Source organism: Geosmithia morbida (assembly GCF_012550715.1).
Source record: "Geosmithia morbida isolate 1262 chromosome Unknown scaffold_2, whole genome shotgun sequence".
NCBI lineage: Eukaryota > Fungi > Ascomycota > Sordariomycetes > Hypocreales > Bionectriaceae > Geosmithia > Geosmithia morbida.
In genome coordinates, this window is record NW_023336189.1 from 603,338 (window position 1) to 630,936 (window position 27,599).

Here is a 27,599-nt window from a genome sequence, read left to right on the forward strand (position 1 = left end):
GCCAAGACACACACTTGTCGACCCAGGACGTACCGGTAGGCAGAGACCACTGCATCACGTCTACGGGCCATCGCGTGTTGTCACTAGCAGGAAGCACAATGCCTCGTCAACCGACAGCTCTTCAAGATCTGCCCTCTTTTACCTGACATTCTTCTGCCTTGCTTCGTGCTTCGTCCATCCTGACCCGTAATACTTTCCAGGAATCCCCTTGACTCCGCTCCTCCTCCTCTTCCTCCCCAATGAACGATTTCTCTCTCCTCGCCCATCAAATGCAATTCCGATACTAGTCCAGAGCCAACCAAGGCAGATCCGATACTCGGTATGGGCCACTCCTCATCCCCGACCGAGACTATTGATACTTATCGCTTTTCATGGTATGCAAAGAAGTACGCCATCTGAGGCAGCATCTCCTCTTCTTCTCCTCCAGATCAAGTGGACAGAGCTGCACGAGCCACCTATCGATGTGCTGGTGCGCACCTTGCTCTAGAGGTCTGATCTCGGCCAGCAAACACATCTTCTCAAGCTTACCGGGGGGGGGGGGGGGGGACTGCCCTGGTTTCTGAGGATGATGATGACGTAGAGATCAAGCATGCTGTGTATAAAGTTGCAGTCAGAGAATCATCGTTTGAGGGCCTGGTCGATATCTGACTAGAACAAAAAATCTTGTGCGCAGATGCTATCTAGCGAAACACGTCAACTCTACATTCGACGTCTTGCGTTTTGAAGCTCGAGCAGCTGTCAACTGAGATGGTTGGCTGTCTCCTGGGCCTTTCATCTTGGGTTCCCATCAAGAGCAACCTTTTTTTTTTTTTTTTTTTTTTAAAAAAAAAAAACTTGTTTTAGCTGTCTGGATTCGATCCTCCCGCCCGCAAGTGAACGTGTCCGGATGAGCTCGGACATGAGTTGTAACATGGACTCACAATATTTTAAAGACCGTGTCATATATCGGTAATCAAGTCAGAACTCGAGAGCGGGGCAATGGACTTTCCTGCCCATCTCGAGACGATCGAACTGCCTCTCTGCGCATATACCGACGGTCCGACGGATGAAACCTGGATGGCACTTGAGCATCTTGAAAAGAAGATCTCGAGTTCAATGTTACTTGGTCATCCCAAAACGAATGTAGAGACATTGATACCAACAAGATTGAATGATGAGTATCTGCTTTTGTTATTGAGCGCCCTGCAGTATGGTTACATCAGGTATTGGACGACGTGGAAGGACATCTAGATACAGAGAGTGTGGGATACATAGATATATATAATATATATATATATATATATATATTTACCACGCAGAATGTCAATGTATCGGGGATACTTCTGGGTTATATCAAAGTTGACGAAAGTCGCAGACATGGATTTTTCATTATCATCCATCGCAACAAGCTCTGCCGCAACGACATGAGTCCCCATGGGATCATGACCACGCCCAGAGCAGATATGCACGTTTACATCGCTCCACAGAATGTTTTCCTTTGCGCAGGTCTGTATTTGGCCGATCATGGACTCACCACCCATCTGGCTGGAAAATTCGCAAGGCTGGTTCTCGATGCCCTGCAGCAGATGCTGGATGCTGAGCTGATTCGTGACAAGATTGCACTCCTATCTGTCCTGTTCTCGTGGCAACGGTTATCTGGGCGGTCTTTGCCATGCCCTTCATCATGCCTGCCATGCCCCTTTCCCAAGTTTGCCTGCCTTCCTATCGCGTTCGGCCTCCCAGGTGCTTGGTACGTTGCAGTACCCTCGGCGGTGCTAGAGAATGACGCTTGTCTTGCTTCCTTACAAGTTCGCTCTTTCGAGGAGCTTTGGGGTCCACATACGTGATTACACGTCCATGGCCTTTTCTGCCCCATCATCCACATCACTGCCCTCCCGATGAAACAGAGCATTCTCAAGCGACGAGTAGACGAGGTCACTGTCGGACGACCTCCGATCCCCCTCGTTGGCAAGATCCCACTTGGAGCGGAGGAACCTCTCGAGGACGGGGTCGGACAAGCCCACGAATCTGAACTGCAGGTGGCTGCCGATATACCGGCGGAGCTCCATCTTAAGCTCAACAAGTGCCATGGTACCCGTGACATCGATGAAGGGAACCATTGTCATGTCGAGGACGACGTGACGAAGCCGGGCCAGGTCTGCACGTATCGGGGTGATGCCCTTGCGACGACGCAGCCGGGGGATGCGCTTCGTATCCGAGACATTCCAGGTGCGGTCTGGGCCGTAGGAAGACGACAGGCTCACGTCCGTGGTGGCTGTCGGTTCATAGCGCACCTTGATTGACTCGACGATGGAGCTCTTGAGTCTCTCGGCGTTGGGGAACAGAAGGTCTTCCGTAAAGCGGATGTAGTATGCCTCTGGCGGGACTCGGATGGCATTGCTGGCTGGTAGGGGGCCATTCACCCTCGCGCCTCCCTCGGACTCGGACTCGATGTTGGATAGCTGTACTGAGCGTGGGAAGGCCAGACGCAGGAGCGTGACGACGATGTTGAACCCGACTGCTGCGGCTAGACCGATCTCGGTAGACTCGAATAGGGTGACCCAGAAGCCTAGCTGGGAGGCGACAAAGTCGACGAATGACGTGCGGTAGTAGAGGTAGAATACGCGAGGAGGGGAGATCAAGTGGGCTACGGCCATGATCTATGTGTCTCCCATCGATCAGATGAAGAAAGAAACAAGTATTATGAGGGAGGGACGGAACATACGATTATTGCTGAAAGTGTGGCCTTTGGGATCCAATATAATGCCGGTGCCAGTTCATACAGAGTCAGGATTATGAAGCCTGCTGTGAAGAGGAAGTTGACGGGGCTCCGGACATTGCACTCTGAATTGACGGCAGTTCGGGACATTGCACCTCCAGCTGTGTCTTCGTGTGAGCGTCTCAATACTTCACGTACTTTTTTTTCTTTTTTTCTTCTCAAAAAAAAAAGGGGGGGGGGGGGGRGAAAGAGAAGAGAGAGAGAGAGATAAACTCAACTCGTCATGGCACCGAAGAAGCTGTTACATATATTCTCGACCCCGAGGAAGAACAGCTCCTGGCTCTTGTCAATTTTGTAGTTGTTGCGTAGTCCAAATGCCTTGCCGACGCCGAGATGCTCGACGCTCATCGCAATGAGGGGCGCAAAAGCACGTCCGGCCACCTTCTGTACGAGCTTCATGTCGTGGGTTCGAGGTGTCCACAGCCCTCTCGTCTCGATCTCTGTGACATCCCACCTGTAACTATCCTTGTCCCGCCGCCGATTGACGAGGTATGAAATGATCGTGTAGACGACGAGGACCACGACAGCACGACTGGTACACAGCAGCTTGAGGAGAAAGTGCCTGCCCCCCCAGCGCCTGCCCACATGCTCGAGGACGAGGAGCACGAAGATGCCGGTGAGCCCGATGGCCAGGGTGCGCGGCTTGATCCGGTCGAGGTTTCCCAGAATCTCGCGGATGATGGCGGCGGTACCGGAGTCGACATCCATGCCGATGAGGCTGCCGACCTGACCTAGGAGGATGACCATGGCGACGGCGGAGATCCAGCCAGACAGGACGGGGGCGGAGACAAAGTCGAGAAGGAAGCCGAGCTTCAGCAGTCCGATGGCCGTGGTGTACACGCCCACGATGAATGCGATGGCCGATGCTATGGCGGCTGCCTGATATCCCTCGCCGGACAGATCGCTCACAATCTCGGCCGTCATGAGACCCAGAATGGACGTGGGCCCGGTCGATAGTTCTGGATCGAGAGAGAGGCAGGGTCAGTCATACGGGAAGAGTGGGATGACGAGAAGGTCTTACATGCCCTTTGAGGTGCCGAGGAAGAAGTAGACGGCTGAAGGGATCCAGCAAGAGTACAGCCCGTGCTCGATGGGTATGGTGGCGATCTTGGCGTAGGCGAGACCCTGGGGGATGAACATGACTCCCAGCGTGATGCCGGCAACGGCGTCATGGACTATCCATCTCGGGTTGTAGTGGGGAAGCCACTGGACAACCGGGAGCTTCTCGGCCAGGTAGTCGGCCGTGGAAAGGGGGAGGCTTCGGGCTACAGGGCCAGCATATCTCCTCACCTTGTCGATGTTGGGGTCGGTCCTGTACGACTCCGCGATGCGTTGCTTGATTGCATGCAGGCGGTCCATCACTTGACGTTCTCGAACAGGGGAGAGAGAGGCTTGGGAAAGGGACGAGTGCAGAATGGAGCAGTGCAGAGTACGTCTGGGAAGTTGGAGCTGAGTCCTGGGAGAGAGGGGCCGGTTGATAGGTGACGGCTGTCTTAATATATCGTCGGCAGTGAATGAATACCGGTAGTCTGATGGGCTGGTCACGGAATTGGATCACGACCGATGCCGCCTCATCGACTTCGGCTCTATCAGCGAAGCCCAGATCTTGACAGTCGATCTGCCACAAAACCCAAGAGCAGGTTTTCCCCAAGCGTTCGAGACATAGGCGGCCTCGTGCCGTCCCCCTCATCCATCTATCCGCCCCATTGGCTCAGGGGCCCAAGTTTTCAAAGAAATGTAGTTTCCAGACGAAGCCCAGGTTGTCATACATAACGACAGGTTGCATCAACAGGATAGCCCACAAGTATACGGCCCATCACGATGAATAGAGGGGGGGTCGGAAGTTGTGATGAGATTCGTCCCGCTCTGATGATCCCGCGCCATCTCCTCCCGTCTTCACCGAGCATCTTGGTCTGCATGAAACTATCATTCTTCTCCCGTCTCGTTCAAAGTTCCCTGCAGGAGGATATCTGAGCTCAGGCTCTGGATAAGAGAAGATATTGTCACGTCTACATTCTGCAACGATTTTCCTTGTCGAATCAGGGAAACAGATAGCTCTCCGGTCCGAATCTTCCTGAATATATGATGAACCTTGAAGCTTCACCTCAGCTGACGAATCGAATTATACGTCTTGCCAAAGGATCGGCCAAAGAATTATAGCCCCCCCCCATTGACGGCTAGCCTCGACCGTTTCCGCCGAGAGCGTCGAGACCGGTACGGGAAGAGCAAGTGGTCGTAGACAGCTCTGTGGTTGCGAAAGGTATAAGACGCCAAGACCGAGTGGACGTGCCGTATCATCCGAACAGCAAGGAAGCTTACGAGTACATCCAGATGGGACCCTCATGAATAAGGAAGCCCGACTTTCAGAAAGGCGACGGATGATTCCGAATGGCAAGATGGAGGGTGATCTCGAGGGTTCCATTTCTGCACAATACCGAGAGTCGTCCGAATCTCTTCCCATCATCGAGGCCATCCATCTCCATCAGAGGGTCAAGTGGCATTCTTCTCATCAACGCTGACATCTCCTCAGGGAAGCTCACGCTTACCAGTTCAGGTAGTGGCTGCAGCGGAGCAGACGACAGCTGCATCTGCCGTCTACGCATACATGCGCCCTGATATGCAGGCCACGATGGTCTCCGCTCAGCGGTGATGCGGGGGAAGGGTTGAGAGGCATCCAGACGTGCTTGTTGGTTGGAGGGAGCCATTGATCTTCGACGAGTTCGTGGCCGGTATATCCGGGTGGTTCCCGCCCTTCCCTGGCCCCGTACAAGCCTTCCTTTGATTCCCATGATTTATCCCTCCTCTCCCCTATTTCTTGGCAACACCCATGTACCGTCTCTACGTGGGAACCACATCGCAGAAGATGAAAACAGGAAATACGAAGAAGGAAAAAAGAGGAAAGACATTTGGGGAATCTGATTGGTATATGCAGTCTGTAGTGTGATGGACTACTCTCGTGTGTACGGTGTGTGTCGATATTCGTAAGCGTGCCCCTCTGACAGGAAACCGCTTCTAACGATGGGAAGGCTCTGTACAGAGGCGGCTTGTGGCGAGAACCGGTGGCTTCAACCCCATGCGATGTCACTCGTGAATCCATCCGTATCGGCGAATCATCTGTGCTATATCAGCACCGAGTCTGGGATGATGTCGAAGCGTGACCAGACATGCGCCGGCTTAAAGACGAGGTGATGAGTACAGGTGTGCTGGAGAGCATGAGCAGCACGATATTACATTACCTACACTCTCTCTCACGATGGGATCTGAGCGTGTAGGCCTCGGCTATGACGAATCCTGACGGTATTCTGGGAGTCTGCATGCTACGATTGACTCATACTATATCGAAGTGTAGACCCAAACGAGACAGCTGCGCGAGAGTGCCTATAGATGTAGAAGCCCAGAGAAGAGCAAAAGGGCAGGGCCCTCCTCACTTGGTGATGTCATCCTTGTGGGCATCCTTGACCTTTTCCCAGAACCTATCTCCGTTCTCCTCATCGCCGGCAAACATGGTATCGACGACCATGCGCTTGGGCGACTCGCCCATCCACTGAAATAGAGAGAAGTCGCGAAACCGGTCACTTCGGAAGACCTCGAGCATCTCTACGGGCTCGCGGCCGATATTCTCGACAAAATGCCCCATGTTCTTGGGCACGATGCCGACATCACCGGGCCCGTAGTTGAAGGTGCGTGCCGTCCCCTCGGCGGCAAAGACGGTCACGCGCGCCCGGCCGCTGATGAAGAAGGACCACTCGTCGGCGAGGGGGTGCCAGTGCATCTCGCGCAGGGCGCCCGGTTCGATGACGGCGTGGGCGGCCGCCACGGTCTTGGAGACGGGGAAGTTGGCCGAGTCGGCGACGCGCACCTCCCCGCCCGAGGTCCTCCTGGGCTCCTGGTCCAGCAGGCGGTGGGCGAAGTCGTACCTGGACCGTCTGGCCTCCCTGCCCCGGGGCCGCTCCTCGTCGACGGTGCCGGGCTGGCTGCCCTGGAAGATGTACTTCTCGCCGGCGGGGAGGTGGTCGAACACCTCGGGCGCCAGGTGGAAGTTCTTGGCGATGACGGACCTGGGCGTGTGCGCGAGCCAGTCTGTCAGGACGAAGGTCGAGTCCTCGGAGAAGGCGCCGCTGTCGAAGACGAGGAGGAACTCGGTGCCGTTGTCCCCCAGGCCCTGCAGCGAGTGGGGCACCCCGCTGGGGAAGTACCACAGGTCCCCCTTCTTCAGGTCGTCGATGAAGTTGCCGCCCTCGTAGTCCAGGGCGGTGACGCGCACCTCGCCGTCCAGGACGTAGGCCCACTCGGCCTCCTTGTGCCAGTGGAGCTCGCGGATCGCCCCGGAGTCCAGGCGCATGTTGACGGCTGCTAGCTCCAGGCTCGTGGGCAGTTCACGGACCGTCGTCTGGCGGGTCCATCCACCTTCCTGCCGGTGTGTCAGACCTGCCGCCCTTCTGCCCATCTCTTCTTCTTCTTCATTTCCTATTCCTCCTCGTCCTCGTCTTGGGGGGGATAGCTCACCTCGATCCGGATGTGAGAGTCTGCAAAACTCCAGCGCATGTTGGCGATGTTCCCGTGGTCGGTGCTGGGCGGCCTGACGAGATCGGGATCCTGCCGGGAGCGGTCCGGGTTCCACGGACCGAGGACGGATGCTCCCAAGCCATTGCGCCAGGGCTTCGGGTCGAGATTCTCGGTTACGGGATCGACGGCCTCATCGTAGGGATCACGGTGACCGGGTGTGTAGGGCGTTCCCTCGTCCCGAGTCTTGGGAGAGCGCAGGTACCGGTCTGGCAGCTCCAGGCCGTTGAGGAGCCGCTGACGGGGGCTGTCCAGGTGGGGGAGGGCGGAGGTCAGGCCGATGCCGACGAGGAGGAGGGTTGTGCTGCTGCTCTGGAGCCTCATCTTGACGGATCGGGAAGGAATAAATCTCAAGCTCGGGGGTTGGATGGGGGGAAGGGGTTGGTGAGGTTGACGTAGGAAAGCTTCGGAATATTTGTAGGTACGGGAGAGAGAGAGTGAGGTGACGTAAACGCCGTGCAGAGACAGAGAGGATGAGGAGCAGACAATGTGCTCGCTCTCGTAGAGGCACCCATCGGCCAAGTCCCAGGTCGGTAAAAGTCTGACTATCCCTCACCCCCCCCCCGCCCGCTCGCGGCAAGTTCGCCCGATAGACAAGATGACCAAGTCTTGTCGTCGTTATTGATCTGGCTCATCTCTCATTGGATCTGCTACCCAGCCTCTGGCGGTCGTCGTCATCGGAGCTGCATTCTGCATGCTATCGACCATTACACGATGGGGTAGCAACATGGGTTGTACACGCATGCGGTACGGAGTAGGAGTGATATTATCATTAAATGATCATTAATACCGAACCAAGTCCGACAGGCAAAGGGGATCCTTCCTCGCAGCCGGTCATACATATGTGGAGGAATATCATCTCAAGCCACGATAATATGTATGCAGCTCTCCAAGACTGACTGTGATCAGGTATTGATACCTTTTCCTTTACTTGTTTCTGCACAAGGAAATAATCTATGAAAGAATAATGCATGCATGCATATGCATGTATAGTACTGTGCTGGAGTTGTTCAGCAGTGACTGCCAAGATAAAAGGAAAAGCGAGGCATCTTCTCGCTTTGCCTACTACGGATATCCTTGAATGTAATAAATGTAATATTCAATCCGGCGCATTCGACCGCCCACACCCCTCCCCCCTTTCCCCGCGGTAATAGCATGCATGGGCCCTCCCTTGTTCCCTTGTTTCTCTTGTCCCTTGCCTCCCCCGCATTTCTCATCAGTCGATCGGGTCCCCCCGCCATCCGACCCATTCCGTCGATGTTGGCCATCTCCCCAACCTGCATTACGTGTGATAATAATAAATCGGTAACCTGTACATGCATACGATATCTCATCATAGTAGTCATACTACTACGGACTGCTCACCATTGCTGCTGCTATGCTCAACGGCCATCTCTCCGTGGGGAACCATCACATCGGACATCCTGCACAGCCAAAACCCCAGCCGCTCTTCGATTAGAGAGATCCGAACCCATCCGGTCTGAGAGAGAGGATGGCCAGCACTCGCGACGGCATCGTCACCGACGAAGAGCAGCAGCCTCTTCTGCGACAGCACAGTCCTCCCGGCCGGACCGTCCTATCCAGGCTTGGCAGGTCGATGCACGCCGAGGTCGACCGCTCATGGGCAGATCTTGTCCTCCTGCTCTGCTATTTCGTCACAGGACTGCTCGACAGCTCATCCACGCAGGTCTGGGGGGCCTTCGTCTCGATGCAGACCGGTCCGTCCCGCTCCCCCTCCGTCCCCGACGGGACGCCGCCGCGCAGTATCGGCCCAGCTGACAGGAGAGGGGGGCGAGCCATGTAGGGAACTCGGTCTACGTGGGCCTGGGCCTGGCCTCGCTGGCCCACCCGCCGGCCAGCTCGCGCCTGTGGCGGTCGGGCGTGTCTCTCGTCTCGTTCTGCGCGGGCTCATTCATCTTCGCCCGCTTCCACCGGCACTTCTCGCCCAAGCGGCGCTGGGTCCTGTGCGCGTCTTTTGCGGCGCAGGCGCTCCTGACCACGGCGGCCGCGTCCGTCGTCGGCCGGACGTCGCCGGCCCAAGATCCGGACTCGACCGCCTGGAACGTGCTGCTCCCCATCGGCCTGGTGGCCTTCCAGAGCTGCGCGCAGGCCGTGACGAGCCGGGCGCTGCGGTACAACGCGCTCACGAGCGTGGTGCTGACCAGCATCTACTGCGACCTGTTCTCCGACAAGGACCTCCTCGCGCCCGTCAATGCCGAGAGGAACCGGAGGGCTGCCGCTCCCGTGCTGCTGATCGGGGGCGCCGTCGTGGGCGGGCTGCTCGCCCACAGTGCCGTCGGCATTGGGGGTGCGCTCTGGCTGGCGGCCCTGCTCAAGCTGCTCATGGTCGTCCTCTGGATATTCTGGCCTGCCGAGAAGGAGGAGTGAGGTGAGGCCCCCCTGAACGCTCACTCCCGATGGTCGGCTTCCCCTGCGAGGCGCCGGTGGGTGACGAGAGCTCGGCGGGCATGAACTTGTCACCAACATCCTTGTTCTCCTCAACTACGAGAGACCAGCCGAGGCCTTCTGTGATCGGGTATTGCATACCGCATGCCATATCATCAGCTCGTCAGCTACGCCGACATCGATCATCGACATGCACGTCGGACTCGGCGACGCCCCAGCTCTCGAGCTGCGCTGATCAGACTGTGTGATGATGGCTTGAATTCCTCATTCCTCCCTGCCAAATCGATCCAGGGAACCGGGTATCCCCCGGTCAAGGAGGAGCCCGAGATCAAGCTACGGGACTGGGACGGAGAAGCACACACCGAAGACGACGACTTTTACAGCCGAGACCGCACTGTACTGATATCACGGTCCAAAGTCTCTCGGGTACGAAGGCGAGGTGTGATGGCGAAGGGACCTAGCTACGTGGCCACCGACGAGGTCCCCTACCCAACCCTTTCGCCTCCGCCCCCCCCTTGGTCTGACGGAGCACCGATCATTGAATAGCGGAAAAAAGGTACCGGCATGGACATCGTTCCCGCACGAAACAGCACGAACAAACATGTTTTTTTTTTGGGGGGGGGGGCGATGGAGGGGAAGGTAATGGTACCACCCGGCGTGCGACACATAATGTATATCTGCTGAGTCATGCATCGGCTACACAGCGACCCGAGGTGAAGGGGGGGGGCAAGGGGAGGCGAATTACAGAGGCGAATTACACATGTACGAGCATCGGTAGTCCACGTTACACGTAATAATCGCTGCAAGCAGTTGAACAAGATGATTGGCTAGCGTCTGAGGCGTGGTGAGTGTCGAGAACAGGGGATATCCCAGACGGAGAGGATGAGATCAGATGTTTGGTGGCCATCGAGATGAGGGTCGGCGATCGCAGAGTCAGGATGACGGCGGCGACGATGTAGGCTGCACCGCACCGCACCGTATCGTATTCTGATCGGTGGGAAACAATCGTGTGGCCCGTCTGATTTCGTATCGGTAACCTGCGAGCCAATAAATATGATGCGAATACAGGCAGGGATGCTAGAATGAATATTCAATGCAACTGGCCTGTGTACGATCATGTCAAGGTGGAAAAAAAAAGAAGAAAAAAAGACTTATAAAGATGAAGGTGGAACTTCAAAAGGTCAGGTTTTTCTTCCGTTCTTTCCTGTTTCTCTTCATCGTTCTTTTCCCTCTTGTATCTAGGCATTTTATTACGTAATCTCGCACAGGAATTTTTTTTTTTTTTTGGGGGGGGGGGGGATATATATTTGAATGTAATGAAGGGTATTATTATTATATTTAAATATATATATGAATATATATACTTATATATACTTATTTTCCCATCTAACCTGTCCATCAATCATCTCTCCATGTTTTTTTTTTCTCTCTTCTCTTCTCTTCCCTTCTTTTCCATCATCTTTCGAGACAGCTTGGCTGATCAGAACATGATGTCTTGGAGGGGTCATGGTAAATACTGACTCCATCTATCAGTGATTGTCAATCCATCGAATGATAATTCACTCCCGTTCCCCTTCTCATGACCCAGACCAAGGCAACAGCCGGGCTGGAGGGCGGCGGTGCGCAGGGTCTTACCCCCCCCCCCCCCCCTCTCCCCCTCCATCTCGGGTCATGACGTCGTTGGTGGACGTCATAGGCGTAATCTGTTGAGAGAGTAAAGGTACAGGTATGTACACGGTATATGATTGACGACAGTGGCAGGGGTCAAACCATGGCAGGGTCATGGTGGTAATATTACTTTGGGCTCTACCTGGTAATAATGTATCGATATATACGAGGAGGCGACGGTAACAACCTTGTCAAATCTCCTCTGCCCGATGTCTGCCGTCGTACCTTGCAATGAGGAACACGGCGCGTACGGGTAATGATAATATTGACTGGTTCAGTTGATTTGGGGTGGAGGGCGGTAGGCGGCGCATATGTTTGATGGGAACTTTAAAAAAAAATTGTGCGAGGCGTCGGGAAACAGAGTTCATCGTCATTGACTGCAGAGGCAGCAGAGTAGCGATGCCGTGTAATGATGAATGATGATAGTACTGATTATTATCTTGCTTGAATTGCATGCAGGAGTTACGAGTACGGATGGTAGAAACCTCCCCGTTGACGGTGTCAAGCTTGCACGCTTCTCCACCGGGGGACTGCAGCTGGGAGGGATTGGGAGTGGCACCTTGGCCGTCATCAAGATCCGCCAGTCAGGCCTCAATTTCAGGGCGGACCTGGGGTTGATTGACCTATCGGTGCCCGTATTGATCCTGGACGGGACGTGGGCAGCAAAGTGTCGCTGCCGGTGATGATGGGAGTTCATGTCACCACGACACCAACCTGGAACCGGCCGTAGAGATGTGATTGTCTCTACTGATGATATACAGGTAGCAGCGATACCCAAGAACAGGTGTACCCGGAACGGATGCGCACCTGACACGTACCGGCTCTGTATTGTATCGATGATACCCTCCACCACGACACCACTGCAACTCTGCAGATCCCCTCTGCTTTACTCCTCTGTTTCACTATCAGACTAGTAGTTGCTGTACGTATCCGCCATCTTGGACAGCCTCTGACTTCATTCCCTCCTTCCCTGTCAGCTTCATCATACTCGTACAGGGACTTTGATGACTGTTGCTGCACTCGAGTACTCAGACTCTGGTTGTAATACCACCACCACCACTACTGCTGCTGCCGCCGCCGCCGCCGCCGCCGCCGCTGCTGCTGCTGCTGCTGTAATACGTACTATCCCTCACTGTATTACTCGTAAAGAAATCGTAGACTGCTGCTACGACCATCGACAAATACTCCGTAATACATACCACTGACGAGTCGATACATGATTGCATATCGACACCATTCTCACCATACCATCACCACGATTGTTATGAATTACTTTAGTATCCGTGATGCTCACCACGATTAGAGACCAACTCTTGACGGCTCAACTGACTGCGCGGGTGATAAAACAGATAAATAGCAGTCCCAGAGCCTGAGTCCCCGCCCCCCCACAACTTTCCATCTCTTCCCTTTCCTAAACCAGCCTAGGCCCCTGTCCACTTCCTTTTTCCAACTCGTCATCTCCTCTTTCAAACAACCATCACGACTTGTCACTACGTCCTCATCTTCTCCCCGTCTTCTCTCTCTCTCTCTCCCTCTCTCCTCTTCCTCCATCTCCTCCTCTCCTACTTCTGTCCCGTATCACTCTGCCATACTCTTCCATACTCCTAGACTACCCTCATCATCCCCTATCTGTCATCCCCCCCCTCACGCCATAGTCTCTCCTCCTACCCGGTAAAGATCCTAGCACTTGTGGTTTTTTTTTTCCACCACCTCTGATCCCTCTTCGACCCCGCATCGTCATAAGGGCCCTGACGCCATATTGCCGCGTCCTTTTCCCCCCCCCCTTCACTTTGGGACTTTTTCTCTCCTTCTTTTTCGGATTCCAGGGTCCACAGAGATAGAAGTCGTAAGAAAAGAAGAGGATTTTCCACTGCTCCATCCATCAGAAGAGCCGGATTCGTACCCTCTCTTCCCCTCCGTCTTTTCTTGCCTGTCCATTCTCCGTTTGTCATCCCCACACTCCAACCAACCAACGCCCGACTGCACCCTCTCGTCCGTCTCTCCCTCCCCTCACTCTTCGTGCCCCCTTCGTGCCCCCTTCGAGCCCGCCCGTCGGAGGCGTCCCTTGGGCAGACATGTCGACCATACAACAGCTCAAGAATTTCATCCGCCACGGTATGCCCTTCTGCTCTCTTCTTTCCCGCCTTGTCTCATGTCGCTTGCCCTGCTCGGCCTTACCCCTCTTCTCCCCTTTCCCCGGTCAGAGCTCCGGCAGGTCGCTCTTGACGACGACGCACGCCTGGCTCTTCTCCCACCATACGTAACCCTCCCTCTCCCCTACCTGCTGACTGACGACGAGAAAAACGGGCGCAGGCAAGCAAGCTCGTAATTTCAACGAAGAATCGTCGTCGTCTCCGAGAAAGGACGAGCAATCACTTCCTCAACCAAATGTCGACAGGGGAGTGCCGAGCGAACCCGTCCTCGCCCCCTCCGCCTCTGCTCCTGCCGCTGCCGCCCCTGCCGCTGCCGGCCACGGCCAGGCCCACGAAGCCTTCTCCGAAGCCCCCGGCGACGCACAGAACCGCGTAGCCCAAGCCGGTAACATCGCCGCCCACCATGCCGACCTAGCCCAGAAGGTGGCCAGCAGCAAGGCCGCCGCCGCCGCCGCCGCCGCCGCCGCCGACGAGGCTAACCTCGCCAGGCTCGTTGCCGAGGAGAACGCGAGCAAGAGCAGATTTCCCCGCTACCCGGGCTTGGAACGATGGGAGCTCACCGAAAAGATGGGCGACGGCGCCTTCAGCAATGTCTACCGCGCGAGGGATACCCGCGGCGACTACGGCAATGTCGCCATCAAGGTCGTTCGCAAGTACGAGATGAACAGTATGCAGGTGAGTGAAAGGCGAGGCCGAGCGCATCATTTCTTTTGGTTTTCACCTTGATATTCGTCCTCCTCAACTTCTCTTTTTCTTTCCTCTCCCCTCTCCTCACCCTTCTACACGTCTGTCCTCTCTCTGAGCATCATCTCCGTATCCACCATGATATACCTCTTTACCTCCCCACCTCGTGTACTTGGCTTTTGCGTCGCTTGAAGAGGGAGAAGGAAAAGCGTATGAGAACCGGAAGCCAACACCGGTTATTAGGGAAACAACCATCTACATCCGGAATTCAAAAAGGTTCCCAAAGCTGCCGAGGTGCGACAACACGAAACCCCAAGACTCCAAAACCCTCTTGAATGCACATCCCACCACAGAACGGGAAAAAAAAAAAGAAGAAGAAACGAGACAACATGGCTCCGAAATACCCCCCCCTTTCCCTTTCTTTCCGTCATATCCGCCCCAAGGGAGTGATATCATAGAGACAGTTGTATGCTAATTTCTGAAATGTGCTTCGCAGCGATCAAACATCCTGAAAGAGGTTCAGATCATGAGGCAGCTCGACCACCCCAACATTGTCAAACTCATTGAATTTTCCGAGTCGAAGCAGTACTACTACATCGTCCTCGAGCTGGCTATCGGCGGAGAGCTCTTCCACCAGATTGTCCATCTCACCTACTTCAGCGAGGAGCTGTCTCGACACGTCATCGTTCAGGTGGCAGAGGCACTCGAATACCTGCATGAAGAGAAGGGAATCGTGCATCGGTACGTCACCCCCGGGGCTGTCGTGCATTGCAGAGACACGAGGACACGTCCTCTCAGGCGTATCGTGCACCGCATATGGCGAACTGGAAGTGACTGACAGACTTGCTTCGCAGAGACATCAAGCCTGAGAATATCCTCTTCAACCCCATCCCCGTGGTGCAGGCCAAGGTACCCAAGCCCAAGCAGCCTGGGGATGAGGACAAGGTAGATGAGGGAGAGTTCATCCCCGGGAAGGGCGCCGGCGGTATCGGCCAGATCAAGATTGCCGACTTCGGTCTGTCCAAGATCGTCTGGGACAACCAGACCATGACGCCCTGCGGCACGGTCGGTTACACAGCCCCCGAGATCGTCAAGGACGAGCGCTACTCCAAGTCGGTCGACATGTGGGCCCTCGGCTGCGTCCTCTACACCCTCCTCTGCGGATTCCCCCCCTTCTACGACGAGAGCATCGAGGTGCTCACCGAAAAGGTGGCCAGGGGGTCCTACACTTTCCTCTCCCCCTGGTGGGACGACATCTCCAAGTCGGCCAAGGACCTGATCGCCCACCTCCTCACCGTCGACCCGGAGAAGCGCTTCACCATCAGGGAGTTCCTCGCCCACCCCTGGGTCAAGGGCGTCGAGCCCGAGGACGCGGCCCGGCAGCAAGCCGCCGCGGCGGCGCTGCAGCCCGAGAAGCCCCTGCGCGCCTTCGACTCGACCAAGTTCGAGGACGCCGGCAAGCGTTACGACTTCCGCTCCCCCGGCGCCGTCAACCTGCGCGAGGTGTTCGACGTCGGCTACGCCGTCCACCGCCAGGAAGAGGAGGCCAAGAGACGCCAGCAGACGGGCACCAAGACGGGCGTCGACAAGTTCCTCAACGCCCTCAACGAGGAAGACGAGGACGGGGGAGAAGACGACGACGTCATGGAGGTCGACCCGCAGAGCGCCGCTGCCGGCAAACAGCAGTCGGGAACTCAGGGCCTGGAGCAGAGCATGCGTGATGCCAACATCGGCGACCAGCAGCATAGGGGTCGTGAGAGGGAGAGGGCCTCCGACCAGCAGCGCGGATACGGCCAGCATTCGGCTACGGTGGCCAACGCGGCGCGCCAGCAGGTCCGCGATAAGAATCGTCGAAAGGGGCCTTTTGAGCTCAACCTTGACAATGCCACCCTCCTCGGAAAGCGGAACAAGAAGGTTCCCATCGGGGCGTAGTGGCCTCGTCGGGTTGGTGGATGCGAGCCAGCCTTGTCCGGCGGAGATGGCGCATGCCATCTTCCCTCTGCTCATTCTCTCCACCCTGCCTCTTCAGCTTCCCGCCCTCACAGCAAGGATGAATACACAGAGCGCTGCTGGATATGCGGGAGGGGGTAGTTTGGTGATGAGGACAGAACGGAGAAGGTCGGGATAATGATGAGATGGGGATAAAGACAAGGTCCCAGGTTACGAGTACAAGTACAAGTTATAAATGGTTATACCAATCGGCGCAAAGGGTAAACACTTTTTTTTTTATCTTTTGAAATTCTTTTTTTTTTGGCAATGGGCTTTCGTTGGTAATGGAATACGCGCGGGCTGGTCTTTTTTTTTTTTTTTGTTCAAGTCTCCATCGTCCTCTTCTATTCTTTTGTTATATTCCTTGCGATTGTCCTTTTCTTTTTTTTTCCAAATCTTTCATGGCTCTACCATAACATGTATTACATTGCTCTCACGAAGAAGATGCAGTGAGAGCTACTATTCTCGGTTATTCCTCTCCTCTCTTCTCTCCTGCTTCAGACTGTTGACGATTTGTGAAGTCTTTTTTTTTCTTCTTCTTTTTTTTTCCATCTGTAAAAAATTTGAAACGATGGTTTGCACTCCTTCTGCGAATGTTTGATCATCATGTAATGATAGTGGTTGTGAGTACAGATCTGTAGGAGTCGCGAGAAAATTGACGGACGAGGTGCCCCCCGCTATGCTGCGCTTTCCCGGCGCCGACTATTGCGCCGCTCTCGGGACTGCATTCTTGTAAAGTTGCCCGTCTGCGGCGACGGCGACGGCGACGGCGACGGGCATCAGTATCGACGTAGAGATTGATACTGTAAATAATGTTAATAATGATCTACTCTACATGTTCTTGACATCTCGTCTAGACCGGCGCTAGACGACTTTTGAGGTCCTATTGGTGGAGACTGCTTAACATGGAGGGGATGGGGGCACACGGCACGAGGGACTAAGAAGGTTATTAATAGTATTTTCTATTATAATATTATACGTATACACACACACACACACACACACACACACACACATAATATATATATAATATATATATATATATTATATTATATTATATTATACAGGGTGAATAGATAACACTACAGCCAAGTAGAGTCGCCTTTTGTTGATGAAATGTCAAGGAGAAAAAAGATTGGTAATGACGATTAGTATACGGAGCAGTTCAGTAGTAATCAAGAACCTGTGATGTATTCTTCCCCACGCAGCAATTTTCAATACTAGCATGAATTATTCAATCAATCAAATCATCCCCATGGCCGACTTCAATCATCCCCAGAATCAAGGTCATCCCGCTCCCCGAGAACGTCACCCGTCACGGCATGTGCGCATCGTCGCATCCACGCGTCCTCCAGCCTTCTCTGTCGGACTTCTCCCCGCTGTTGTGTGTGTGTGTGTGTGTCACGGCTCGTGAGCGACTGATTCCCCTTGGTCTACTACACCGTACATGGTTTCGAGGTCGAACGTCTAATAGGTATCGATGATATTACCTAGATGGAGAGTCGGGACATGGCTCTCAGCTTGTAATGTTCTCTGCCCCCCTTTGAAGAGGAAAAACGAACTCTGGGGTCGACATGCAGATATCGCTTTATTCTATAGCCTTCTCTTCTATATTATCCACACGTTTCACTTTATTCTTGAATAGTACATTACTCTTCAATTCTCTACCACAAACCGCCTATGCAGATCTAGCCACTCAACCTAAACGCCCACAATGTAAAAAAAAAAAAAAAAGAGAAGACAGGAGAAAAGTGGAAGTAACAGAGATATGAAGCCGTGGCCTTGAAGAATGACCGAGACCAGCCCAGTGAATTCTCCGTTCTTGAGATCCAACTTGACAATGTTAAAAGTTGGTGGAGATATTGAACGTTGGGGGCCGGGACGCGGGTGCCCTGACGGCGAGCTCAGATCTGCGGTTCGCCCTGGATGACCTCGCCGGCCGGTCAGTCCTGTCGCTGCGGACCGCGGCGCTCCGGGTCGACCTCTGCGATGCGGACCGACTGGGGCTGAGAGGAACGAGGCTGGGGATGCCCGTGTTGCGGTCCTCGGGCCGAGCAGTCTCGGGCACCGCGATGCCGGCGTCGCGGAACAGCGCTGCCACGTCCGGGAACGAGAGCATAAAGGGCATCCAGAAGGCCCGGGTCCGGATGTTCCTCGACGTGGCAGAGTCGAAGCGCATGCCTCGCCCGGCCATCCGGCCGAGGACCCAGCGCACATCGTCGGCCAGCCCACGCTGCTCGGGCCAGGGCATCGCGGCCAGGCCGGCCACATACTCCTGCGCGAGCTCGTCGGCCAGGACCGCCAGGCACATGACCCGAGCGGTAGCGTGCCCCTGCCTGAGGCTGTAGTCGTCAACGTTCAGGTCCGTGTACGTGAACTGGACAGTGCGGACCCTGTCGACGCCGCCGACGAGAACAAACAGGTCGGGATCGTCCGAGACGCAGCGCATACCTCTGCGGACTGCCCAGTGGCGGGCAATATCCCTGTACCACCACGGGAACGAGACTGTCACCCGTCTGGGTATTCGACCCACGTGGCCGTACAGGAAGATGGCCACGGGTCCCGTGAATGCGTGAGGCACGTGCCGGTACATCTCTGTCACGGCCGATACCGTGTCGAGGGTCGGGCCCGGGTAGAGTTGGCAGTTGACGCGACCGATTATAGCATCGTCGGTGTCGACGACGGCAGGGAGCCCCGGGCCGAGCACAGGCTGACGCTGGGCGGGGCCGGCGACAGCGCCGGCGACGGTAGGGCTGTAGACTTCGGGACGGGCGGCGGTAACGCTGAAGACGGCGTCAGCAGGAGCGGTGGGGACCTCGGCGATCCTTCCGGCGAAGGGGTGGATGGGCTGACCGAGGCCGAGGTCGGGCTGGGACCGGCTGGTGAGCTTCTCGGGCACGTCCTGCCTCTTCCTGAGGAGGAAGTTCCTGATCCTGTCGGTCTTGGTGCTCTTTCGGAGCTGGGGCTCGGACTCCCTAGCATGGACGAGGTTAGAGACGAAGCGGCGGAAACCCATCCTGCCGTGCATGACCCGACGGTTTTCGGCACAGAGAAGGGAGATATTTCCGCGTGTAAGAGGAACTCACGAAAAGAAGAAATACGGTATGCGTCAGATGTATGTGTGTGCGCATGTGTGCGTGTGTGTGTGTGTGTGTGTGTATGCCTGGAAAGAGTGATGCGAGTATGTGTTATGTGTGCAATACGGTAGACTGATTGAGCGCGATGCGTGATGAGCAAAGAGCGGGATCGAAGCGAGCGGGAAGGCATTTACTTATAACTTGATAGGGACCGTCCTTCTCCATGGTCAGGACATTGCGATGTCCATGCTCCATGGCCTCGTCCGTGTGTTCCTCGCCCTTGTCTCCGTTGTTGTTGTTGTTGTTTTTTTTGGTTTTGTTTCTTTGACACGTATCGTCTTGTCTGAGGCATAGCCCATGTGGCTTGTCTGCTCTTGACAAGGCCATGTCTTCTCTGTGTGGAAATAGAGAACGGCGACGCTGTTCCTACTCACCCACAGAGTCAGGGACTCTCTCAGGGGCTCTCTTCCATGAGAAAGACCGATATATGTTCGAATCAGAGATGTGACGAGCCTTCTTCCTTCTCTGCTATCCATGACTTGTTCCATGTCCCTGAAAGGATGGACAGACTATTTCAGGTCAAAGGAAAGAGCGAGTTGACATGTGACAAGATGGGGACGTCGTTCTGATCATCGTCACCGTCCTTGTCATTGTCTCGTTCCTCTTATGGGCAGAGGACCAACGCGCGCTGTTCCGTCGCTGTCATCACGTTCTCATCATGGACAAAGGGCCACAGACGGCTGTTCTGTTTGCACGGTAAAACGGAAAAGGTTGAACACCCTTCATTCGGTATCATGATCAGCACCGGCAAGCATAGAGGGAAAGATGGGACGAGGCACAGGTTGAGACAGCAGGGAGATGTGAGTTGAAGAAGAAGAATGATCCCAATGCAATGGTTTCGTATCATCAGGCCTCTAATCGCCCAAACTGTGTGCGATTGCCAAGCCTCAACGCCGGTACTGGTACAAAGTCATCATCAACATCTGCCTGTACTACTGAAAGATTTCTTTTTTTTTCTTTCTTCTTCTTTTTTTTTTTTCTAGTTCTCGTGGGTTTGGGTCAGGTAACGGATTCGTTTGTGCTGTCATGCTGGTTCGGTACCTTCTTCATAGCTCCTCTTCCGTGTCCATCTGGTCGCCATTAGCCGCCTGTTCGTCCTTCTTTGGTACCGTCGCCTCCTTGTCAATCATCTGCCGCGAGACCGAGACAATGTTGTCCTCGATGAGCTCCCGACCAAGGTCCTCGAGATGCTTCTTGGGGTCGAGCTTGCCGACGTAGCGGGTCTTGAGCTGGTCCTTAGTCAGCTCCGTCTCCTCCTTGACCCGCTTCTCGTAGCCGTCGGCCAGGCTGACGAGCTGCTTGAGGCGGTCCTTGTTCTTGCAGCCCTCGGCGCGGAAGTCGTCCATCTCTAGCGCCTCGGTCCACACGTGCTTGTGCAGGTTCATGAGCATGTTCTCCTCGAGCGCCGTTTTGCGGTAGTTGATGCCGATCGAGTAGTAGTGTCGGTTGAGGCCGTGGATCAACGCCTGGATCGACGGCTTGTTCAGGTGGCCCACGTTGCTCGTGCTCTGGCGGGGCTCCTGCCCCATCATCAGAAGCTGGGGGTTGATGAGGCGGAACGCATCGATCACCACCTTGCCCTTGACCGACTGGATGGGGTCGATCACGACGGCGACGGCGCGGGGCGTGAGCTGCTCGAACGACTGCTGAGTGTTGATATCGACAGAAGACAGCCAGCAGCCGAAACCGGGATGCGAGTGGTACCAGCCCACCACGGACTCGGGCCTTGATTTACGCGTACAGCATTAGCCATAGGGTCCTTCTGGTCCTCCACCCTTTCTCGCGTCGGCTACTGTTCCATTCTCGGCTCACCTTCCTGTTTGCCGCAGCATGTCCATCATCTTGGTCTGGAAAACAGGGTCGACTGCTTCGACGCTGACGCCGGTACCGCTCTGGGGCATGGCAAAAACATCCATGACCTTGACGGTGAAGTCATCCACGAACTCTCCAAGCATGAGGCCCATGACTTCCATAGGAACACCAGCGCGGCCGTGGCGGAGCATCTTCAGCAGCGCAAGGGAGGAGATGTACACCGTTTCGGAATTATCGATCAGGTTGGAGTTGTCCTGATAACATCCGTTCAGTTAGCCATGAATCCCCTTGCTCGACAGTCGTGTATCGTGTGCAACCCGGTATCTTGTGGCGTAGAAGGGTAGGAAGCAGCTTTACCTGACCAGGTGCAGGGCCACCGAGACCGCCCATGCCCGCACCTCCAAGCAAGTGCCTGAAGCGATCCATGATGTACGTATGTGCTGGGAAATTTTCGGGCTCTCTAGTCTGTGAGTCGGGGAGTATGTATGCGCGGTTCGAGGCAGACTACCGCAGCAGCAATGTCGATGTGGTAACGCGGTGGATATGAGCTGCACGGCAGGCGGCGGGATGACGAACAAGCTTGGTGTTGGACTGACGACAGTACTGCAGCCTTGAGCGAGCACAGAGCTCTAATTGTACGATTAGTCATCAAAGTCACGTGTGCGTACCGTGGAAGACGCCAAGCGCCAGCCTCGCCGGTATGGTGGGGTTGGAGTCGGACGCTATCCAGTCATAAGCTACGGAGTACAAGACTATCTACCGTCAATCCCGTATGGACTGTAAAGCTCAGCCTTGCCGCTGCGACATTATTCCGAAGCTTTTGCTGTAAGAGAGAGAGCCGACCGTTCTCTGGCAGGCTTCCTGTCCCCCATCCAGCTGCCTCGTCCCGCCACGCCTCTGCCACATCTTCTTGACTTTTCTTTGTCTCTCGTCACACCCGAAAGCCTGTCTACGCAAAGGTCTGGGGCAGCTTTCTTTTGCTTACATACGTTCTCTCTCGACTCTTCCCATCCTCATCTTTCTTCTCTCACCATCACCGACCACCCCTTGTTTACACCTGCTGGAATCCATTCTGTACAATGGGCGACAGCACCATGGCCCAGCTGGGCTCGTCCGTCCTCAACGGGTCCTCGACGCCCAAGAAGGTGGCCTACTTTTACGACTCGGACATTGGTAACTACGCCTATGTCACTGGTCACCCGATGAAGCCTCATCGTATCAGGTTGGCGCATAGCTTGATCATGCAATACGATCTATACCAGAAGATGGAGATTTACGTAGGTAGCATCGTCTCGTCGCGCGCGCGCGCGCACACAGCTTCCCCCGCCCCGTCCCGGGAGCAAGACGATGGATGAGTCGCTGAGGCTGACCCTGATCTCAACGACAGCGAGCAAAGCCAGCCACCAGAGGCGAAATGACCCAGTTTCACACGGACGACTACATCGATTTCCTTCAAAAGGTCACTCCCGACAACATGGACAGCTACATGCGTGAGCAGGGCAAGTACAACGTGGGAGATGATTGCCCCGTATTCGATGGTCTCTTTGAATTTTGCGGCATCAGCGCCGGCGGCAGTATGGAGGGTGCCGCTCGCCTGAACCGGCAAAAGTGCGACATTGCGATCAACTGGGCCGGAGGACTCCATCATGCCAAGAAGTCGGAAGCCAGTGGCTTCTGCTACGTGAATGGTAAGCACCGCTCAGAGGGGGGGGAAGAGAAGAAAGAAAAAAAAGGTTTCTCTGTGTGTTTCTGGCCACAGATGTTAACAGACCACTTCCAGATATTGTCCTCGGCATCATCGAATTGCTCCGATTCAAGAAGCGCGTTCTATACGTCGACATCGACGTCCACCACGGCGACGGTGTCGAAGAGGCCTTTTACACCACTGACCGCGTCATGACGGTCTCTTTCCACAAGTACGGCGAGTACTTCCCCGGCACGGGAGAACTGCGCGACATCGGAATCGGCCAGGGGAAGCACTACGCCGTCAACTACCCCCTCCGCGACGGCATCACGGACGATGCGTACAAGTCAGTCTTCGAGCCCGTCATCGAGAACGTTATGCGGTACTTCCAGCCCGAGGCCGTGGTCCTGCAGTGCGGTGGCGACAGCCTGTCTGGTGACAGGCTCGGATGCTTCAACCTGAGCATGGACGGACACGCCAACTGCGTCAACTACGTCAAGAGCTTCGGACTGCCTACACTTGTCCTCGGCGGTGGCGGCTACACCATGCGCAATGTCGCGCGAACCTGGGCCTTTGAGACCGGCGTCCTCGTCGGCCAGGAAATGGACCGTACCTTGCCGTACAATGAGTACTACGAGGTAGGCTGAGATTGCCGGAGACGCAACATTTCCAGAAACCGGGCTGACCCAGAGAGCAGTATTACGCCCCCGATTTCGAACTCAACGTGCGATCGTCCAACATGGAAAACTCCAACAGCCGCGAGTACCTCAACAAGATCACGGCGGCCGTCATCGACAACCTCCGCCAGACCGGCCCGGCTCCGTCGGTGCAGATGCAGGACGTGCCCCGGAAGCCGTTTGGCGGCATGACGGACGAGGAGGAGGCCGAGCTCGATGATCTGGACGAGGACGAGAACAAGGACGTGCGCATGTCGGAGCGGCAGTTTGAGAAGCACGTCGAGAACAACACGGAGTTCGAGCCCGCGGGAGACGAGGACCTCGCCAGGACAAACGGCGTCACGGGCCGGGGCGACAGAAGCAACAAGCGAGAGTTCAACGACTCGCACCTGGAGCCCGTCGAGACTGGCAGTGAGAAGCGCGCGCGATCCAACCCACCCGAGGCCGCCGCCGCCGCCGCCGCCGCCGCAGAGGAGAACGCGCAGGACCCGGACGATACTATCGAGGACCTTGGTTCGGCCGAGAAGGAGACGGAAGAGAAGAAGGACGATGAGAAGAAGGACGGGAAGTCTGGAGAGGCTCCCGCCGAGAAGGAAGATGTGGGCATGCCCGACGTCGAGCCGGCCGAAGACAGCATGGCCATCAAGAAGGAGGACGGAGAGCCCGAGGCCGCTCCCGTAGCCGCCGCCACTACGACTACTGCCACCGCTGAGTACAAGGCAGCAGAGGAGGACAAGACTACGGGAAAGCCAGACGACTCTACCTCCACTGCCGCCGCCGCCGCCGCCGCCGCCGCCAAAGAAAAGGAGGAGGAGGAGGAGGAGGAGGAGGCGCCCAAGGAGGACGGCAAGGAGAAGTCACCCCCCAAGCCTTCAGAGGAAGAATCCACGGAGAAGCCCAAGGAGTCGGAGCCCGAGGCCATGGACGTTGATACGGAAAAGGACGATGGCCCCGCCAAGCCCGAGGAGGGCAAGCGTGAGGCAGAGAAGACGTCAACCTGAGCGACCTACGGCGTGCGAGTCACTCGCCCAAACCTGTCATACTACCATACACACACCCCTTGTCCTCGGGGAGGGGGGCAGCATGTGTATCATTATATCCTTTTTTATTTCCTTCTGCTTTTCCAATCTCATAACTCGACGGCTTTGTACCGAAGGGAGGCTCAGGGCGTTTTCTTACGGGCGTTTTCTACTATATCAAACCACTGGAGGTGGAGGAGGTGGAGTGTGGGTAGAGTGGGTGGACCAGGGAGCAACGCTTTTATGCAAAGATGAGTTTCTCTTATTCTGATGCGAGGTAGCATATACAGTTGAATGTTTATTATCCAAAGTATTTCCTCTTCTATCATGTCTTGTCTGAGGTGATGTGGCTCGATGTACGAGCAAGCACGGATATGAATAGAGTTGGAGTAATAATGGCAGTATCACTACCGAGTTATTCATATGTCAATTACCCGTTGCAATGTAACAATAATGAGACGCCCCCGACCGAACAACAGCTCGTCCCCCACCAGCGCAGGCCCCACTAAGAATTTGCTTGACCCTGCAAGGCTGTCGGTAAACCGTGACCCATCGATGCGGGGCTCATCATGAACTTTTTTTTTTTTTTTTTTCGACTGTCCAGCTTCCTTTTTTCTCTCTCTTGTCCCTCTCAACTAGCTAGCCGGTCATCTCGGGCCCCAATATACGATCACTCACTACTTGAATCTGCATCATCCTGACGCTGATGCTCACCTCGAGAGAGTGATTACGACACAAGAGAGAAATTCCATCTCTTCTTCCCCTCCCCTCCTTCGTCCTCCCACCACCAAGTCCCTACGTTTCCGGACTTCTCGACCACCGAAGAATAGAATAAGGGATATACATATAAAGTCCTCGCTCGAAAGCTCCAGACACCCCAGCGAAGGAGGGGGTTGGACCACCTGTATTCTCGAAGCAGAACCCCAAGGACAGCTGAGACGAGAAGAAGAGGGAAGAGGGAAGAGGGAAGAGAAAAGGAGAGCAGAGAAGGAGAAGAGGAGGAGGATCAACAGTCCCACCGCTCGATGGCACCGGCAACGGGGGCCAGGGGTGCTGCTGCTGCCGCGGCGGCGGCGGTGGCGGCAGCGGCCAAGGACGAGAATGACCCTACGGCCGCCAAGCTGGCCGTCTGGAAGGACGCGCTGTACGACAAGGTGCGCGAGTCCGGGAGGGAGAATGACCTCTTCACCCAGGACAACCTGATGGACCTGGGCGTGATACCCAACGGCGACAAGGGTCTGCTGCTGCGCGTCGTCCAGGCCCTCAGCGACGACAAGCTGTTTGTGACCATGCGCGAGGCCTCGGGCAATGTCTTTTGGAAATGGCGGGATGCCCAGGAAGCGCACAAGTAAGCTTTCTTGTCTCTGTCATCCTCGCAACGCTCCCTTCTTCTTTTTTTTTCTTCTTTCTTCTTCTTTCTCGCAACGCTCATCGTACACACTTTTGTGGATAGAGGGGAAAAGCAACATGACTGGTTCTGACTTTTTTTTTCTTTACCTTCCCAGGTACAAGCAGTGCACCTCGGACGAGCAGATAATGGTCTACTCGCTGATTGACGACTCGGGCGGCGACGGAATCTGGTCGCAGACGCTGCAGCGCCGGCTCAACATGCACGACACGGTCCTCAAGAACGCCATCAAGCAGCTCCAGGCAAAGGGCCTGATCGTCCCCTTCAAGAACGTCGAGCACCCCAACAAGAAGATGTTCATCAAGGCCTCCATACAGCCCAGCGACCGCGCCACCGGAGGACCCTGGTACACGGACCAGAACCTCGACGAGGCCTTCATCGAGGAGCTCCAGCGCGTCATATTCGACTACGTCAAGCGGCAGAGCACCTACGTATCCCGGAACCATACTCCCTCCCCAGCTTCCGCTCCCACTCCCGCTTCCGCTCCCGCTCCCGCTCCCGCAAAGAATGGGACCTCCGCCAATGGTACCGCTGCCGGTAGGAAACGCGACGCCAAGGAGATGATGGCCACCGATACCCCAGCCGCGCCCGCCTCCAAGCTTGCCAAGACGGCTACCCAGCAGCAGCAACGCAAGGACGTCCTCCTCCCCCTTCCGGCAGGGTACAAGGGGTACCCGACCGTGCGCGACATTGCCCGCCTCCTCTCCGCCAGCGGCATCACCAACAACACCATCCTGTCGGAGCAGGACGTCAAGAAGCTCGTCGACGTCCTGGTCTGGGACAACCTCGTCGAACCCGTCAAGGTGGCCGGCAAGATCGGCTTCCGCGTCTCACGCGTCGCCAAGCAGTCCACCGAGAGCTGGGCCGGCCGCGACGACACCTCCGTCGCCGGGAGGGACGTCAAGTCCGAGCCCTACGTCAGCCCCTACAGCGACCATCAGGACACCCCCGTCTTCGACCTGTACGAGGAGGGCGCCGCCGTCGGACCCAGTAACTGCGTCTACTATACAAGATGGTATGGTCGGATCGACTGATTCACTCCATTAAACCTCCTCTTTCCTTTCTTCTTCCCTCTTCTTTCCATCTTTCCCCGCATGTCCTCTTACTTTTACTTTCTTCTTCTTCTCTTGTTTCACCTCTTTCCATTGTTTCCTCGTCTCTCAGAGTTGAAAGATACATCTTGATCAGACAAGACGACAAGTGAACAACTTTCCTATTGAGTTGCATGGGTCGGAGTTTTTGTTTTATGGTCTACTTTTCCTTCTATACTTTTTTCTCATAGGGGTAGCATCGCATCATAGCGCAGGGACGGACTAGCAGGAGAGGGTGACAAGGTCGAACGTCGCGTGGAGGGGGGGGGACGCCTCATGGGACGGGCGGGTATATATGATGCTATTAGTACTAGTACGGAGTACATATCATTACTTGTTCGCTTTCATGCCAATGCCAAACAAGCTGTTCGGCACGTTCACCCATCCATCTCTCAGTGAGAGTCATTTACCGGTTATACGCCTGCAAGTGATTCAGAAATTGACAGGAAGAGAATTTTTCGAGTTGACACTCTACATAGCAACCCTACTAAGACCCTCGACCACGTCGTAATTTTAGTTACAAAAAGAGCTGGTTGTAGCTTCTGTAGCT

At 55.4% G+C, this 27,599-nt stretch overlaps 9 protein-coding genes across 9 annotated transcripts; 4 read left to right on the plus strand and 5 right to left on the minus strand.

The window, feature by feature from the left end:
• Positions 1-1,826: 1,826 nt before the first annotated feature.
• Positions 1,827-3,682, minus strand: GMORB2_3836 (solute carrier family 26 (sodium-independent sulfate anion transporter), member 11; the record flags this gene model as incomplete). Its single annotated transcript, XM_035465812.1, has 3 exons — positions 1,827-2,639; positions 2,705-2,859; positions 2,989-3,682. 3 exons carry the CDS (start codon positions 3,680-3,682, stop codon positions 1,827-1,829), a joined length of 1,662 nt encoding a protein of 553 aa, XP_035323649.1.
• Positions 3,683-3,775: 93 nt separating this feature from the next.
• Positions 3,776-4,117, minus strand: GMORB2_3837 (solute carrier family 26 (sodium-independent sulfate anion transporter), member 11; the record flags this gene model as incomplete). Its single annotated transcript, XM_035465813.1, has 1 exon — positions 3,776-4,117. One exon carries the CDS (start codon positions 4,115-4,117, stop codon positions 3,776-3,778), a length of 342 nt encoding a protein of 113 aa, XP_035323650.1.
• Positions 4,118-6,182: 2,065 nt separating this feature from the next.
• GMORB2_3838 (Oxalate decarboxylase/archaeal phosphoglucose isomerase, cupin superfamily) lies at positions 6,183-7,645 on the minus strand (the record flags this gene model as incomplete). The annotated part of the gene is made up of 2 exons (XM_035465814.1): positions 6,183-7,169; positions 7,265-7,645. The coding sequence occupies 2 exons, from the start codon at positions 7,643-7,645 to the stop codon at positions 6,183-6,185; spliced, it is 1,368 nt and encodes a 455-aa protein (XP_035323651.1).
• Positions 7,646-8,813: 1,168 nt separating this feature from the next.
• On the plus strand, positions 8,814-9,709 carry GMORB2_3839 (Protein of unknown function (DUF1275); the record flags this gene model as incomplete). The annotated part of the gene is made up of 2 exons (XM_035465815.1): positions 8,814-9,039; positions 9,126-9,709. 2 exons carry the CDS (start codon positions 8,814-8,816, stop codon positions 9,707-9,709), a joined length of 810 nt encoding a protein of 269 aa, XP_035323652.1.
• Positions 9,710-13,470: 3,761 nt separating this feature from the next.
• GMORB2_3840 (S TKc) lies at positions 13,471-16,164 on the plus strand (the record flags this gene model as incomplete). Its single annotated transcript, XM_035465816.1, has 4 exons — positions 13,471-13,510; positions 13,709-14,223; positions 14,729-14,973; positions 15,087-16,164. The coding sequence occupies 4 exons, from the start codon at positions 13,471-13,473 to the stop codon at positions 16,162-16,164; spliced, it is 1,878 nt and encodes a 625-aa protein (XP_035323653.1).
• Positions 16,165-18,064: 1,900 nt separating this feature from the next.
• Positions 18,065-19,685, minus strand: GMORB2_3841 (uncharacterized protein; the record flags this gene model as incomplete). Its single annotated transcript, XM_035465817.1, has 2 exons — positions 18,065-19,238; positions 19,678-19,685. 2 exons carry the CDS (start codon positions 19,683-19,685, stop codon positions 18,065-18,067), a joined length of 1,182 nt encoding a protein of 393 aa, XP_035323654.1.
• Positions 19,686-20,404: 719 nt separating this feature from the next.
• Positions 20,405-21,596, minus strand: GMORB2_3842 (26S proteasome regulatory subunit N11; the record flags this gene model as incomplete). The annotated part of the gene is made up of 3 exons (XM_035465818.1): positions 20,405-21,083; positions 21,171-21,424; positions 21,528-21,596. The coding sequence occupies 3 exons, from the start codon at positions 21,594-21,596 to the stop codon at positions 20,405-20,407; spliced, it is 1,002 nt and encodes a 333-aa protein (XP_035323655.1).
• Positions 21,597-22,249: 653 nt separating this feature from the next.
• Positions 22,250-24,532, plus strand: GMORB2_3843 (histone deacetylase 1/2; the record flags this gene model as incomplete). Its single annotated transcript, XM_035465819.1, has 4 exons — positions 22,250-22,447; positions 22,558-22,858; positions 22,951-23,492; positions 23,552-24,532. 4 exons carry the CDS (start codon positions 22,250-22,252, stop codon positions 24,530-24,532), a joined length of 2,022 nt encoding a protein of 673 aa, XP_035323656.1.
• Positions 24,533-25,575: 1,043 nt separating this feature from the next.
• Positions 25,576-26,992, plus strand: GMORB2_3844 (uncharacterized protein; the record flags this gene model as incomplete). The annotated part of the gene is made up of 2 exons (XM_035465820.1): positions 25,576-25,898; positions 26,056-26,992. 2 exons carry the CDS (start codon positions 25,576-25,578, stop codon positions 26,990-26,992), a joined length of 1,260 nt encoding a protein of 419 aa, XP_035323657.1.
• Between the last annotated feature and the right edge of the window lie 607 nt (positions 26,993-27,599).